Source organism: Eublepharis macularius, chromosome 4 (genome assembly GCF_028583425.1).
Source record: "Eublepharis macularius isolate TG4126 chromosome 4, MPM_Emac_v1.0, whole genome shotgun sequence".
Lineage (NCBI taxonomy): Eukaryota > Metazoa > Chordata > Lepidosauria > Squamata > Eublepharidae > Eublepharis > Eublepharis macularius.
This window is the reverse complement of record NC_072793.1, coordinates 188,025,358-188,041,857: the sequence shown is the minus strand read 5'-3', so window position 1 is coordinate 188,041,857 and position 16,500 is coordinate 188,025,358. Positions and strand designations below refer to the sequence as shown.

The window sequence follows — 16,500 nt, the reverse complement described above, 5'->3', positions numbered from 1 at the left end:
AACCATCCAAGAGGAGAAAATGTCAGCTTACTCACTCACTCACTCAACCGTGAAAGGAGGCCTGGAACATTGGTTTGCTCAGACTTAAAAGTGCACAAACCCCAGAGGGCATTCTGGGGAAAAGGTAGCCGCAACACAGAAAAAGAACCCTTCCCAGAGTCAAAGAAACATCAATATAACAATGAATGAATTTAGTGTTAAAGTGCAAATAGTGCTCAAAATTCAAATACCAACAGTTAATCCATAAATATTTAATATACAATATACATAAATAGAGAGGAGCCAATAAATCCAAGATAAACGAATAAATGCAATAAATACAAATTCATCCAACAGGTGGAGTCTAAATATAAACTCCAGAGTCAATCAATCCAGGGAAGCATCTTAGTATAAATTCTCAATGTAAATAGACATTCATTTTTTAAGATGGAGTTATACTGTAGAAGGTGCTGTGTGCTGGTAGAAGAAGCTACAGCTCACAAGGACGCCACCTACGGGTTTTGTTGACATATATTCCTTCCATCCCGTTTCGTGTAACACTTCTTCATAGTCCTCTCTGTTTTATATCTAACTCACAGCAAAGTACAAAAATCAATCTATTTATAATACATATACAAATCTACCATAAATTATCAAAGAGTACTTGCACTCTCAAACACCAAGGGATTCAATGAATTCAATGAAACACCACCATGTGGGTAGAAACAGACGGTCTCACACCGTAAGCAGGAGACCGGTTCAAGGCTATTTAAGCATACCTCCCCCTTAAATGGCCAGGTAGCATATTGCATCCATATCCTTAAGAACACAATAAAAAGATACCTTATAAAAAACATGAAAAATCTAATACATTGTTAAGCCAATAAGGTGCCAAACTGTTCAATCGATAAATCCAACGTGATTCTAATTGCATTAATTTCTGTTGAATATTAGTACATCCCTTTATATCTACTACATTCAGAACTGATACCTTAAACTCTCTAGGGGAATCATGATGTTGAATAAAATGTTCTACTAGTGGTGCTTCTATTATTTTATTTTTAATTCTTAATAGATGTTCTTGAATTCGAACTTTCAGTGGACGAATTGTATTTCTTATATATATTAAGTGGCAACTACACTGAATTAAATATATAACATTAGCCATTTTGCAGGTAGAAAAGACATTATAATACAAGGGTCTTGTCAGATATGTTCCTCTGCCATTTATGTTTAATGGGGGTCCTCTGGTCCTCTGAGAATGTCTGAAGTTGTATCATTACTGTTTGGCTGTCAACCTCTTATCTTGCAGGTGGCCTACTTTCACTTTCTCGGCCAGCATGGGAAAATGTCCTTGGCGTGCTGGCTGTTGCCATAACTCCCTGAGAAATGTAATGAGCTCACTCTCTTCTCCCCCTCCCTTCCCTATCCATCCTTCTGGGCCCTGCTCATCTAAATCCTAATGGTTCCTATCCCAGGCCGGGAACCCTGCCCTATAACTAACATTGCTTTGCCTGCTTGGATCACTTCAACCAATGTTGCTGTCTCAGTGCACTGATACTGATGGATCTCTAATAAAAATGCTTTAACTGAAACCCTGGAGTGTTTGCATTGAAATACCTGGGGATCTAACTGGCAGAAACCGACATTTTGGCAGAAGTCTTCATTTCCTTTGGACTTAAGATCCTGATTCCAGCTATCTGAGATATGCCTGACGAAGCAGATAAGGGACCTAATAAGACACCAAAGGACCCATCTACCAAATCTGAGGATGAGGCAACCGAGGAGGACGAGAAAGGGGATGACAACCTAGGGTTGGACAAGAGCGATTCCGAAGACCGCGAGCTTCGAGAGGGCCTGAAAACAGCCCGATGGGAGACACGGGCCATCTGCAGAGAGCTGGACGAACTCAAAGGCGGCTTGTTGCAAGTGATGGGTGGATTACAGGAGCAGAGCGGGCTACCGGAGACAGAGCGGGCTATCCGCTTAAAGAAGGGTGTATGCCTACAGTGTGGGGGGATCGGACCATTTTGCCTTGGGCTGCCCCACTGGGAAGGAATAAGCTACAGAGATGAACTGCCCCGCGTGGAAAGCCCCGGCACCGGCAGCTCAACCTTCCAGGAAAACTGCTAAGAAATGCAGCGAGGTGGCATCTGGCCTAAAGGTGGAGGATGGATTGGAAGGATTGGTGGTTCAGGGATATGAGGGAAAGGCAGTGCCCTTTGCTCAAAACCCACCTGAGGCCCCCCCCCGGCAGGGATTTAAAAGATTGGTGGTCCCAAAACCTTGGAGAAGGCAAAAGAGGACTATAAGAAACAGGCTGACAAAAAGTGGTCTGTCCCCTGGAATTTGCAATTGGGGGACTATGTATATATATCTCCAAAAAACCTATGGAGGCGGGGGGAGCAACTGAGTCAAAAACTTGGGTGGAAATTTCTTGGACCTTTCCCTGTGGTAAAGGTGATCAATGAAGTGATGATGGAAGTAAAATTGCAAAAGAACCTGAAAACTGGCAGAGCTTGACAGGTTTGTTGGTCATCGGGTGCACAACCTCAGAAATTCTCATAGTCATGGGGCAAATATTACACGGTCCACACGGGAAATGATCATTTGGAGACTGTTTGTTGTTGGAATTAACCTCCAATGCTGAATGAACCAATATAAGATCCTAGTTCTTCTATAACCCAGAGATGGCGCCGAAGCACGGCCTTCTATATTGGCTACTGGAGGCCAGCGCTTTTGTGTGTTTCCTATACCCAAAGCTAGACCGGTGAAATCCACCACCCACTTAATCCTGCTTTCCAGCTGTCGAATGTTAGGGACTAATATGTCCCTATGGGGAGTATTTCTCGCCCTAGTGTTAGCTCCCTGAATACTATTTAGGGGGTAGCCACATCGGAGAAAGGCATCATCCAACGGTGTCTTTTCTTGTTCAAAGTCGTCATTTCTAGAAGCATCCGTAAAAACTGTGTTACTGGAACTGCTCTGTTAATAGGATGGGGAGTTAGCTTAGCAGTCCAGAACTAAAACAGCGCGGATCTAGCCAGCTATACCAAGGTCCATTTTCAGAAATCCCTGTGACAAAGAGGCAGACTACAGATGTTCAATCAATAACGTGTATTTTCTAATAGTGTGGCGTATGCCTGAAATTACACACACATCCAAGATTACATACAAGATCTAAGAAATACAGAGTATGAAAATGAGAGACCTGAGCAGGAACCCCACGATGACAAAGGGCATACTCACAAGCAGTAGGCATGTCAGAGATATAGACGTGACATGATCCAGCGCCCGCACTGGAATCACGGAGAGACAGCAAGGAAGCTGGGATGGGGCTGGCGCGTGCGCACCCTCAGCTTTGAGGGGCTAGCTTATATACTTTCAAAGCACCCAGGGGCTGGCGCCCCTGTCAGTGGTTCTCACGACTTAAATCAAAGGATTTGAGCCCATCGGAACAGCCTTGATTGGACCATGTTTGAAGTCTGATTAATTTATAAATGACACCTTTGGGGAGAGGGGATGGGGAGGAGGAAGGGGAACCGGGCCGTTTGCTCGTTCCCAGCGCCCATCCTGGTGCCTTCAAGTCCGGAGTGCAAAGGTTGCTTTGATGTGCGCTTGTTGATTGCCCTGGCCGACTGATGATCAATCTCCATTCAGGATAGGTGTTAAGAAATGCAAAGGAGAGTGGGATTCTCTTGCAGCGTACGTGATCTGCTCGTTCCTTCGCAATGGCTTCCCAAAGCAGGCTGTTCCCCTCGGCTTCTTGGCTGTTGGCTAGGACTTACCCGCAGATTGTCTGGCAGTGAGGACAATCAGCCCACGGGAGGCTCCCGGCAGGAGCCGGCCCAGGGAGCGCCTGGCCACCCTCGCGGAAGGTTTCCCCTGGCTGGCATCCGGCCGCCGGCAGCACAGCTGGAGCCCAGGGCGAGGCCAGCTCTCATGGCAGGCAAAGGAGCAGCGTTTAAGACACAGTCCGTGGTTGGCAACAGGGCAGCATCACACAGGAGAGTCCAGATATAAGCTTGAGCAGGGCAGTGTCACGTAAGAGTTCTGAGAGCAATTGTCCAGGAACTGTCAGTCTGTTGCAGCATCAGATATGAAACTGACACTTGTATTAGAGGCACACAGGCACGGCAGTCTTTTGGTGTAGAGCTCAGACCCAGTTCATGGCTGGCCTCTGGAGGGAGGGGGGGGGCTGCTCGGTAACAACTGCAATATAGGTATATTCTTCTTTAAATGAAATGGATGGAAAGAGGAGTAGTGCAAATACAATGACCCATCAGTTGGTTATTTAAATGGGCATACACCTAATCTATCCGGCTCCAGTTTGAAAAAAGTGATGTCCAGAAACTTGATCCTATCAGTACTGCTTGCCCAGTAAACTTTAAGGTTGGACCAATGGTATTCATCCAATTAGCTAACAGTTCTGCTTGCATACAATTATCCAAAATTAACATAGTCATCTATATATCTCCTGTACCAAATTATATTCATAAATGGGATTAACGTCAGTATTCAAAATAATTTTTTCTTCTAACAGTGACATATATAGGTTAGTGACGCAGAAGGAACTTGAGGGGGACTATGACATAATAGGCATTACTGAAACTTGGTGGAATGACACTCACAACTGGAATACTAAGATTGAGGGATACAGCTTGTTCAAAAGATCCAGAGGGGCTAGTCGTGTTAGTCTGTAGTAGCAAAAGAGTAAAGAGTCCAGTAGCACCTTAAAGACTAACCAACTTTATTGTTACACAAGCTTTCGAGGTCCACATCGTCAAATGCATCTGACGAAGACAGCTGTGGCTCTGGAAGGTTTATGCTACAATAAAATTGGTTAGTTTTAAAGGTGCCACTGGACTCTGATTTAACTTGTTCAAAAGAGAGAGACAAATAAGAGGAGAGGTGTAGCATTATATGTAGAGGATTATATACTTGTGAGGAAATACATGTATTGAGCATGGAAATTCAGTTGAGAGTCTCTGGGTAAAAATAAAAGGAATAAGAAATAATAGTGATATTGTAGTGGAGGTCTGCTATAGGCCACCAAACCAGGCATAGGACTTGGATCAGAAACTCCTAGAACAAATTACAAAGTTCACAAAGAGAAGAGACACTGTGCTCATGGGAGATTTCAATTACCCGGATATCTGTTGGAAGTCTAACTCTTCTGAAAATGAAAGGTCAAATAAATTCCTGCCTTGTCTTGCTGACAACTTCATTTTTCAGAAAGTGGAGAAGGAAAGAAGGGGCTCTGCCATCTTGAATACCAAACGTGGTATTCAAAGAAATACTTTAATTTTAAAAAACAGACATGTTAGAAGCAGCACACACAAAAACAGACAAGGAAGCAACTGTCACATTCACCTCACACACAGAGATAAACAGAAACACCCACAAACACTAAAACAAAAGGTTAATTCTTCAAACAAACAGTTTGTGCGCTTAATTGAAGGTTTCTCTTCCCTGGGACTTGGTACGTTTCCTGTCCCCAACATTTTATGCGGCTCTCCAAGGGTTAAAGGGAGAGAAGCGCAGTCCTAGAGAGGGACAGGCAAGGGGAGGGGGGGGGGGCGCTCAGGGGAAACGCCGTTTCCTGCCAACCGCCCCCCCCCTTGCCAAAGAGGCCTTTGTGTCTCCTGGACTTTGCTCTGAAGGGCTCGGAGGAACCGGGTGAGCTGAGAGGGGCTTGGGAGGGGGAGAAGGGGGCCTATGGGGAGGGGGCTGCAGTGCAGTGCAAGGGCCAAAGCAGAGAGGAAGGAGGGGGCGGCAGGGGCTGGGGGAGCCCCTCCTTCCCCAAAGGCCTGCTCTGCCCCCCTCCTCCTGCCCCCCAGAGCTCCGCTCTCCCCTTCGCGTAGAGACGGGACGGGGCTCAAGTGGCTGAAGGTTCCACAGGTGCTGAGGACGGAGGGGCGGGCGGGGGCCGAGGGGGGAGGAGATGGCGCGGGATTGGGGGGGGGGTCAAGGACTGAGGGGCTGGGAGAGGGTAGGGGGGAGAGGGGGCAGGGACTGGCGCTGGACCCTGCGGAGTCCCAGACAAAATAGGACCCTGACCCAGCACAGGAGGAGGCGGCTCCGAGGAAACCCTCCCCGAGCACCATCACTTCTTCTAGCGGGGCAATCAACGGAGGCGCATGGGACCTGTTCCCCACGGGCTCTTTGCCCCGCCGGGGCAAAAGGGGTTTCTTCTTGCTTCATGCTCTTTTTGGGGTTTCCTGGCCTTTCTCTCCTTTCCCCCGAATCCTGCTTTGGGGGAAGCTCAAGGTTGCAAGAAAGCTGGGAGGGGGGGGGGCTGCCTTGGGATGGCAATGTTTAGATCTCCCCAGCCCTGCCCAGGCTGCACCCATTTATTTCCCAGCCCCTCTGCGGCCATTCCCCTCCCCTGGCCGTTTCCTTTGGGTTTGGCTGGCGGCTGAACACGTCCTAACAGGGGGTCCCTCAGGCCTTGGATTTCCCCGGATGTCCCCCTCGAGAGGGGGGGGGGGCGTCTCCTCGGGCAGGGCTGCTTGGGAACATAGCAGTGCCTGGAGAGTGGAAAAGGGCCCGGAACCAAAGCTACCTCTGAGACCCCCTCCAAGGGCTAAGGAGAGAGAGACCCCAAAATCCTAGAGAGGACCATGGGGGGAGGTGGAGTGTTGTGGGGAAGCCCTTTCCTCCCCCTCCCCCAAAGAAGCCCCTCTGACTTTCACTGGCTGCTGCTGGAATGGCTGGGAGGGGTCTGGTGAGCTGAAAGGGGCAGAAGGGGGGATATGCAGAGGGAGGGGCTGCAATGCAAGTCCCAAGGCCAAGAGAAGAGAGGGGAAGCAGGGGGTGAAAGAGACCCCCGTTCCCTCCCTGCCCTCCTGCATCAGCTGCCTTGAGAGACAAAATGGAGGCGCAAATAGGCAAAAGGACCAGCTTGCCGTTCTTTGGGGGTTAGCCAGGGAGGGGGTCAAGGGAGGGGAACAGCAGGAGGAGTGTGAAATGGGGGGAGTGAGAGGAGCCCCCTCCTGCCCCTCGGCTGCTTTTCAGGCTGGCCCCAGCAGGACTTTCCTCCCCTCCCCCCCTCTCCTTCCACCTCAGGCTCCCAAAGACCCCTTGCTGCTTGGTGGGGTGTCTGTTTGAGGAGCCCCCTCCCCTTCTCCCCTTTCTGTTGGGGAATCCTGGCCTGTTTCCTGTAACTCCTGGGCTGCTCCTTTACTCTCCAGCAGGTGTGGGAAGGGGTAGGGGGGCTCCAGTCCCCCAGACATTCTTCACCCCAGGCCCAGGATTCCTTCAGGGTCAGCCGCGCTGGACCGAACACAGGAAATGTCTTGTACTTGTATAAGGCTCAGGCCAGGTTCACACATGCAAGAGAAGGAGGGGGCAGAGACCTGAGATGACAGTGTGGGGAGAGGGGCTTACTCTATTTACTGTGTTATTTAAGCCCCTTTCCCTAAAGGTGGGCTCAAGGGACGGCTTCATTCCAGATTGCAATGGAGGAGCTCAACATGAAATGTTTTCCGACAGTGTTAAAAAGTCTCTGCCTCAGAAAAGCAGCTCAGCAAGCACTGAAAGAGGGCAGAAACTGCCTCCTTTCAGTGCTAACTTTCTATGTGTGGAGAACTTTTCTGACATGCAATCATCTCTTTGGAGCTTTCCCACCTGCCCCCTTGAGTCGGGCACTCCGTCCCATCATCCCTCCAGGGCTCTCCCACTTCCTGCCCAGCACATTCTGGGAGTTGAGTGGAGCAGGCCGGAGGGGCTGTTGGGCTCCCCTCAGAGGGGAGGAGAGGGTGGTGTGGCCTCAGGCAGGGCCAGGAGCTCATTGCCCCCAAATGGGTGGGGAGGGAGCATTTCCAGGAGGGGAGATGAATAAGGAAGGTGGGACTCCCCCTGTAAACATGGCCTGGTTTGGGGGGAGAGATGCTGGGCAAAACCCTCCTCAGCCTCCTCCATCAGATCTGGAATTGTGCCCCGAAGCCAGTTCAGAGACAGAAGGAGCTGGCACAGAAATCTGTGAGTACCAAAAACGACTTCCCACCCTCCTTCTCTTTCTCCCTGCAAGGCAAGAGGGAGAAGACACCCACAAGGCCTTCTCTGCCATCTGCTCTGTGTGGTGAAGGGGAAAGAGCAGCCATGCAGCCAGCTCAGGTAAGGAGGGAGGGGGGTCCCAGAGGGGAGCCATTCGGTGGAGAGCAGGAATGCTTCCTGGTCAGTCTCAGAGGGTCGGGCCCCTTTCCGCTGGTTCTGGCACTGCTGACACCAGGGGGAGGCAGGAGAAGGGTCACCCCCTGCCCAAGATGGCCTGAACAGAGAAGCCCAGGCAGAGACTGTTACTGGGCCATGAATTTCTCATGCAAAACTTTCTGCTTCTCTGTGATACGGACATCTCTGGCCTCTTCCCCACAAGGGGTACTACTCACCCTCTGCCAGTGAGGACAGACACTTTGGCCTCAAGATGGACCTTGAGAGGTCTGGGAGGGGGGAGCCAAATGTCTCCACAGGGCTCTTCCCCCCTCCTCTTTCTGATAGTCTTCCGTCGTTCCAGTGATGTAAAGATCTTCCTCCTCCTTCTCCTTCCAGGGCGGGGTGTCCTTCGAAGAGGTGGCTGTGCGTTTCACCCGGGGGGAGTGGAGCCTGCTGCGCCCGGCCCAGAGAGCCCTGTACAAGGAAGTCATGCTGGAGAATTTTGGGAACATGGCCTTTTTGGGTGAGGAGCCATTACTCCATGGCAAATGGCTACTTGCTGTGAGGTGTGGCTGTGAGGAAGACCTCAATGAGGAAGGGCATGGCCCAGGCAGTCTTCCCTGGGCCCAGTGGCTGATCTCTGCCCCCCTCCGTGCTCCTTCCTTGGATGTGGGAGGGCTTCGGGGTCCTCCCTGCAGAGAGGGAGCCCCTGCCTGGCAGTCCTGTCCCTGGAGTGCCCGAGAAGAGGTGCCAAGGGACGCTTGGCCTGGCGGGTGGGATGGTCCAAGCAGGGGCTCCCCTCCTCCCTGGGCTTTGCCCTCCTGCGCTGTGGAAGGAGCTCTGCAGGGCTCTCTGGCATTTCAGTCTCAGGTGGGCAGGGAGTGGGCACAGACCTGCTGGTGCCAGACGGAGGAGTCTTCACCCCGTGCTGCACTCCGCCCCACCCCTCTTACTTGCCTCTTGTGTGTTTCCAGAGGGACAATCAAGCTGGCTTGGAATTGCTGGATTTATGTGCATAATAAAGAGTCATAATTCTGTATTATTTCTGACAAACAGGACCCCCGATTGCCAAACCTGACTTCATATCCTGGCTGGAGGAAGGGCTGTTTCTCCCATTCTCTGATGAAGAGGAGGGATTTACAGGTAGCTGCTTTGATCTCTCATGGGACTCTGTGTTTCCTACACTTTCTTCCAAAGGAAGGTCGGTTTCTACAAAATTCTTTATCATTACATTTGCTTCTTCTCAAAAGATCGCTGGTGAGTTACGAAAGCTGTTGATTTTGAAGCACAAGGGTGGCGTATTGCACTTTTTCGCTTTAGGGACTTTGTGCTCAACTGCTGCCGCTCTCTTCTACCACTCTTGGAAAGCTGGTCTATATTACACACATGGTGTGCTTACAGAGATCAGGCTTGGGGCATCTTACTATATAATTGAGTAAGCGTGTTTCAGACAACTCACTTTATACCCTGGTGCACCACCAGAGGGTGCTGCTGCAGAGGAAACCCCAGGCAACTCACCATATCGCTCCAGAAAACATGCCGTGTTGGGAAGCCCAGACTGGGAACAGGAGCAGAGCAGGTGGCAATGTTCTCCCTGTGCCTTAACCTGGCTGGTATTAGGTGCAGAGCAGGTGGCAATGCCCACTGCCCACCTTAACCCAGCTGATATTAGGAGCGGAGCAGGTGGCAATGCCCGCCCCCTTCAGCCAGCTGGTATTAGGAGTGGAACAGGTGGCAATGCCCACCCCCTGCTTTAACCCAGCTGGTATTAGGAGTGAAGAAGGTGGCAATGCTCACCCCCCCTTCAGTCAGCTGGGATCAGGAGCGGAGCAGGTGGTAATGCCCACTCTGGCTTAACCTAGCTGTTATTAGGAGCGGAGCAGTTGGTAATGCTGACCCCTCCCCCCACCTTAACCCAGCTCATATTAGGAGCGGAGCAGATGGCAATGCCTTCCACCCTTCACCCAGCTGGGATCAGGAGCAGAGCACATAGCAATTCCTGCCCCCCGCCTTAACCCTGCTGGTATTAGGAGTGGAGCAGGTGGCCATACCTACCCCCCACCTTAAGTCAGCTGGTGTTAGGAGCAGAGCAGATGGCAATGCCTTCCACCCTTCACCCAGCTGGGATCAGGAGCAGAGCACATAGCAATTCCCGCCCCCCACCTTAACCCTGCTGGTATTAGGAGCGGAGAAGGTGGCAATGCCCACCCCCATCTTAACCCAGCTGGTATTAGGAGCAGAGCAAGTGACAGTTCCCGCCCGCACCTTAACCCAGCTCGTATTAGGAGCGGAGCAGGTTGCCATGCCTGCTCCCCACCTTAACCTAGCTGGTATTAGGAGTAGAGCAGGTGGAAAGGCCCGCCACCCCTTCAGCCAGCTGGTATTAGGCATGGAGCAGGTGGCAATGCCCACCCCCACCTTATTCCACCTGGTATTAGGGGTGGAGCAGGTGGCAGTTCCCACCCCGTTAAGCCAGGTGGGATCAGGAGTGGAGCAGGTGGCAATGCCCAACCCTGCCATAACCCAGCTGGTATTAGGAGTGGAGTAGGGGGCAATGCCCATCCCTCACCTTAACCCCACTGGTATTAGCGAAGCAGGTGCCAATGCCCACCCCCCTTCACCCAGCTGGGATCAGGAGCGGAACAGGTGGCTATGCCTATTCTTCACCTTAACCCAGCTGGCATTAGGAGTGGACTAGGGGACCAAGCCCACTCCCCTTCATCCAGGTGGGATCAGGAGTAGAGCAGATGGCAATGCCCACCCCCCTTCACCCAGCTGGGATTAGGAGTGGAGCTTTTGCCTTTTCTCGCCCAGCGCCTTCACCTGGGTAGGATCAGGCACAGAGCAGGAGGCAATTCCCTTCTTCCCTTCACCCAGCTGGGATAAGAAGTGGAGCAGGTGGCAATGCCCGCCCCCTTCAGCCTACTGGAACAAGGCACTGAGCAGGCAGCAGTGCCCACCCCATCTTCACCCTGTCGGAATCAGGTGCCAAGAAGGCACAAATCTCTGTCCCCTTTCAACCTGCCAGAATCAGGAGCAGAGAATGTGGCAATACTCGCACCACCTTCCCCCAGCTAGGATCAGGCTTGGAGCAGGCAGCAATGCCTGCCCCCCTTCACCTAGCTGTAATCAGGCGCAGAGCAGAAGGCAATGCCCGTTTTCCCTTCACCCGGCTGGGATCAGGAGCGGAGCAGGTGGCAATGCCTGCCCCCCTTTACCCGGCCTGTCTCAGACATGCAGCAGGTAGCAAACCCCCCCCCCCTTCACGTTGCTGAGATCAGGTGTGGAGCAGGTGGCAGTGTCCACTCCCTTGCTTCACTGGCCAGGATCAGTGACCGAGGATTTGGGAATGCCTGCCTGCTCACTCTCCCCCTTCTAGAGCCCGTTTTATTTTCCCCCCACAACGGGCTTTGTTTCTAGTTCAAAATATAAATGAATAAGTGCGGCTTTGCGACAACATGTTGCAGAATGTGTTGGTTTTATACCACCAGGTGGGGCCTCGAGATCTCCCAGATTTACAACAGATCTCCAAACTACAGAGATGAATTCCGGTGAGAAAAGTGGCTGCTTTGGGGGGGGGTGACTCTAAGCTAGAGTCCTTCCACTCCCCATTTCTCTTCCACCCCTTCAATAATCAGGAATTTCCAAGCCTGGAGTTGTTTAAAAAAATTTATTTCATAGTTTGCCTTTGACACTGAAACGCAAGATAGATTACATAGCATTATCAATATCAAGTATGGCTGGGACATCCAGTCAACAAGGCCATCGGGTACAGCAACGGTCAGTATTCAGTGGTATAGTCTACAGTTCCTATCCTTTGCCAAATTGTTCCTCTGAGGCATTTTGGTGCAGTCCAGCCCTCCTACCTGCATAAAAAAGCCTTCTGAATAATTCAGAAGGATTTGAGTCCAGTGGCACCTGAGAGACCAACTAGATTTTCAGGATATGGGCATTTAAAAACCAAAACTCCCTTCTCCAGATGCCCGGTCTGTTTTTTACTGCATCTGGTGGGTATTGTAATTCTCAAAATGAAACACTGAAACGCAAGATAGATTACATAGCATTATCAATATCAAGTATGGCTGGGACATCCAGTCAACAAGGCCATCGGGTACAGGAACAGTCAGTACTCAGCGGTATAGTCTACAGTCCCTATCCTTTAGTAAATTCTTCCTCTGAGGCATTTTGGTGCAGTCCAGCCCTCCTACCTGCATAAAAATGCCTCCTGAGTAATTCAGCAGGGTTTGAGTCCAGCGGCACCTTAAAGACCAACAAACTTTTAAGGATATACACATTTAAGAACCAAAACTCCCTTGTCCAGATGCCCAATTAATTCCCAAAATGTCTGTTGTTAGGGGTGTGCAAGTTTTTATTTTTGACCTGAATATATACGTGAAAAATACCAATTTGGTATTCTTTGGTAATATCCAGATATACCTGGCTTATTCAGGAATGTTCAAATATACCAGTATTTACATCCCTGAATTATCCACACCTGTATCTGGAAATCTTATTTTAAAGATTGCAGCTGCTTGGTCCCTCCCCCCCCCCGCCTGCCCACCAATAGACTTTGCAGGAAACAGGAGTGGGGGAAGAAGGCGGGATTACAGTGTGTGTGTGTGTCTGTGTGTGTGTGTGTGTGTCTGTGTGTCAGAGTTGCTTGCCTCCCATGTGCCATTGGCTAGTCAACGCTGGGATTCTCTGGCTTCATGTTGGCTCTAATACGTTGGCATTGGTCCTGGGTCCTGCCTGGCACCTTTGAGTGACACGGGTCCTGTTCAGCTTGTACCAGTGTCCTTTGCTTCAGGTTTTTTTTCCTGCTGAAATTCTCTGGGTTGATTGTTCTGGTGGGATATTCTCCTGTTTGACGTTGGTTCTGTTGGGCTATGTGGGTTGAGCTTGCCTTGGGAAGCTTCTCTGGTTGCTGTTGTGTGTAGGTTAAGGCTTCCTGTGTCTTGGAGAATGCCGTGGATTCCCGCCCCCCATGAAACAGTGGAGAACGGCTGGGGGCAGCTTGTTCAGGGGCCGGTAGAATTGTGCCCTGTGGTCCAATTCACTTAAAATTGGTGAGTATTCAGTGGACAGGCAGGACTAGGATCCCTGCAATTTTAGTAACCTTTGTTTGAAAAATGCCCCCTCTAGCTCCTGAAAAATTTTCCCCAAAGGAAATAATACCGGATGTATTCCGAATTCCAAATAAAACCTGCATCTGAATACTGTTGTAGATCCTGCAGGCGAGAATCTCTGTCAGAGGGATCGAAGTAGGTGCCGGTGTAACACCGAGCTCGGCTGTAGAGTATTTATTGTAAAATCACAGCAGCAAACAATTTATAAGCATCGTCAAGCAGTTTCCCAGCGCCCCCTTCTCTTTTTCAGTGTTTGAACAGTATATTAATACATCTCTCAATTAATCATGGTTGTGGGGTTAACCTTGATTCCAGGTACTGTTGTGCAGATCCATAATATAAAATTATTTTGCACTGTGCTGAAATGCTGACTACTGGCCCCAAAGTCAGAAGGGCAGAGAGGTGCCAAATATCCAGAACGCCAGGACTCTCTGACAGGCTTGGTGGGTCCAGTACCACGGGGAGGAAATCCCCACTGCCTCTTCAGCAGTGCCACAGTTCCACCATCGCCATTGACATGAGAAGAGAAAATAAACAGGCAATCTGTGTCCTGTGCCGCTGCCTGAAAACAAACAGACTGGATTGTGGATGTATTCCGACGCGGGGAGGGAATCCCAACCCTTTGTCGTCACGTGTCAATGCACACACACGGGTTACAAACTTAAATGGTTTTTATTCAACTTCTTCATACATTCAAGGTATCTCTACTCATAGTTTTTACTAAATAACGAAAGGAGAGAGTGCACCTTTCATGCGTAAAGGCGCTTGGTGGAGCTTTGTAGACCCAGTGAATGTGGTGAAAAAAGAGAGATGATTTGCTCCTCTCCCTGCTGAGGTGTGAATTAACAAAAGAGGAAATGGCCCTAAGAAGTTTTGGCGGGCTTTGAATGTCCCAGGAACTGAACCTGTGGGGTAAGGCACTACAACTCCCAAGATGCACTTAAAATGATAGGCATACATTCTAGTCTAGTACATATTGATTAATACATTCATCTTGCTGCTGGAACAGTACAGGATTCATTTTGGGCAAGCTGCTCTGACCTGGAATTTGGGTCAAAGAAGGAACTGTGTGGCAATAAATGTCCCAGTAAAATGCTGTACTCCCATTATTATCCCCCCACGAGTGATTGGATAGCACCAGCTAGGATGTCACAGATTCCGAAGCAAGAGACGTCATAGTGTTCCTGAATACCAACCTTTTGAATTCTTGCATCCTCCACAGCAGTTTCTTTAGTGCTTTCCCTAAGATTTCAGTTGCATTTTTCTATTCTGTGATCATGCCAGGTTTCTCTGTCTTTCTGTAGGAGGTGACTGGGAGTCAGCAAAGAAAACAAAAGAACCTGCAATAACCGAAAAAGAAGATACCGATCTGCCACGGAAAGAGAACACTGAATATCATAATGCACCAAGGAAGGAAGAGGGAAAATACCCACCAAGGAATAGTTTCAGTCTTTTAAAAGGTGGTATTTCTCATGAAGTTCCAGTACTTCAACAAATATTCAAAGGAGGCAAGTGGACTGAGAGCACTGCAAATGATGAAAATTTTCCTAAAAAAAGAATTCACACAAGGGAGAAGCGATATGAATGCTTGGAGTGTGGGAAAAGCTTCACTCGGAGTGCAAACCTAAATTCCCATCAAAGAATTCACACAGGGGAGAAACCTTATAAATGCCTGGAATGTGGAAAGAGCTTCAGGGACAGTGGATACTTGGGTGTTCATCAAAGAATTCACACAGGGAAAAAACCTTCTAAATGTCTGGAATGTGGAAAGAGCTTCAGAGACAGTGGATGTCTTGCTGTTCATCAAAGAAGTCACACAGGGGAGAAACCATACAAATGCCTGGAGTGTGGAAAAAGCTTCAGTCGGAAGGGAAGCCTAACTCTCCATCAAATAAGTCACACAGGAGAGAAACCATACAAATGCCCTGAGTGTGGGAAAAGCTTCAGTCGGAGCGCAATCCTTAATTGCCATCAAAGAACTCACACAGGGGAGAACCCTTATAAATGCCAGGAGTGTGGAAAGAGCTTCAGTGACCCCGGATGCCTTGCTGTTCATCAAAGAATTCACACAGGGGAGAAACCATATAAGTGCCTGGAGTGTGGGAAAAGCTTCCGTCAGAATGCAAACCTTAATTCCCATAAAAGAATTCACACAGGGGAGAAACCTTATAAATGCCTGGAATGTGGAAAGAGCTTCAAGGTCAGTGGATCCCTTGCTGTTCACCAAAGGATTCACACAGGAGAGAAACCATACAAATGCCAGGCATGTGGGAAAAGATTCAGTAACAGTACACAACTCAGTATCCATGAAAGAATTCACACAGGGGTGAAACCATATAAATGTATGGAGTGTGGGAAAAGCTTCAATCAGAGTGGAAATCTTAATTCCCATCAAAGAATTCACACAGGAGAGCATCCTTATAAATGCCTGGAATGTGGAAAGAGCTTCAAGGTCACTGGATACCTTGCAATTCATGAAAGAATTCACACAGGGGAGAAACCATACAAATGCCTGAAGTGTGGGAAAAGCTTTGGTCAGAGACAAAGCCTTTCTTACCATCAAAGAAGTCACAGAGGGGAGAAACCATATAAATGCCAGGAGTGTGGAAAAAGCTTCACTGGGAGTGGGTCCCTTACTATTCATGAAAGAATTCACTCAGGGGAGAAACCATACAAATGCCAGGAGTGTGGAAAAGGCTTCACTGGGAGTGGGTCCCTTACTATTCATGAAAGAATTCACACAGGAGAGAAACCATACAAATGCCTGGAATGTGGGAAAAGCTTCAGTCAGGGTACACACCTTAATTCCCATCAAAGAATTCACTCAGGGGAGAAACCATATAAATGCCTGGAGTGTGGGAAAAGCTTCAGTCAGAGTGGATACCTTAATTCCCATCAAAGCATCCATCATACCATATAAATGTCTAGAATGTGGGGAAGTTTCAATTGCAGTTCAAAGCTGACTGCCTGTCAAACAATTCGCATAAGGAAGAAATCGTATGTATGCCAGGAATATGGAAAAATCTTCAGAAAGAGCAGAAGCCTTGCTTTTCATCAAAGGACTCACATAGAAGAGAAACTATGGCAATATCTGGAATGCAGAAAAATGTTGCATTAAACCAAAGTAAAAATCGGAAAGCAATACTATAAAACAGTAACATTAACACAATAGAAATCTTGCAAAATGGCAACTGATTGTGTGCTTCCATGCTGGCTGTTTCCGTGAAGGCAGGTTTATGAA

The 16,500-nt window shown here is 49.2% G+C and overlaps 1 protein-coding gene across 1 annotated transcript; it reads left to right on the top strand.

Moving 5' to 3' along the window:
- The first annotated feature begins 1,686 nt into the window (after positions 1-1,686).
- LOC129328055 (zinc finger protein 345-like) lies at positions 1,687-16,190 on the top strand. Its single transcript, XM_054976791.1, has 2 exons — positions 1,687-1,988; positions 14,544-16,190. The coding sequence occupies exons 1-2, from the start codon at positions 1,687-1,689 to the stop codon at positions 16,177-16,179; spliced, it is 1,938 nt and encodes a 645-aa protein (XP_054832766.1). The 3' UTR covers positions 16,180-16,190.
- The last annotated feature ends 310 nt before the right edge of the window (positions 16,191-16,500 follow it).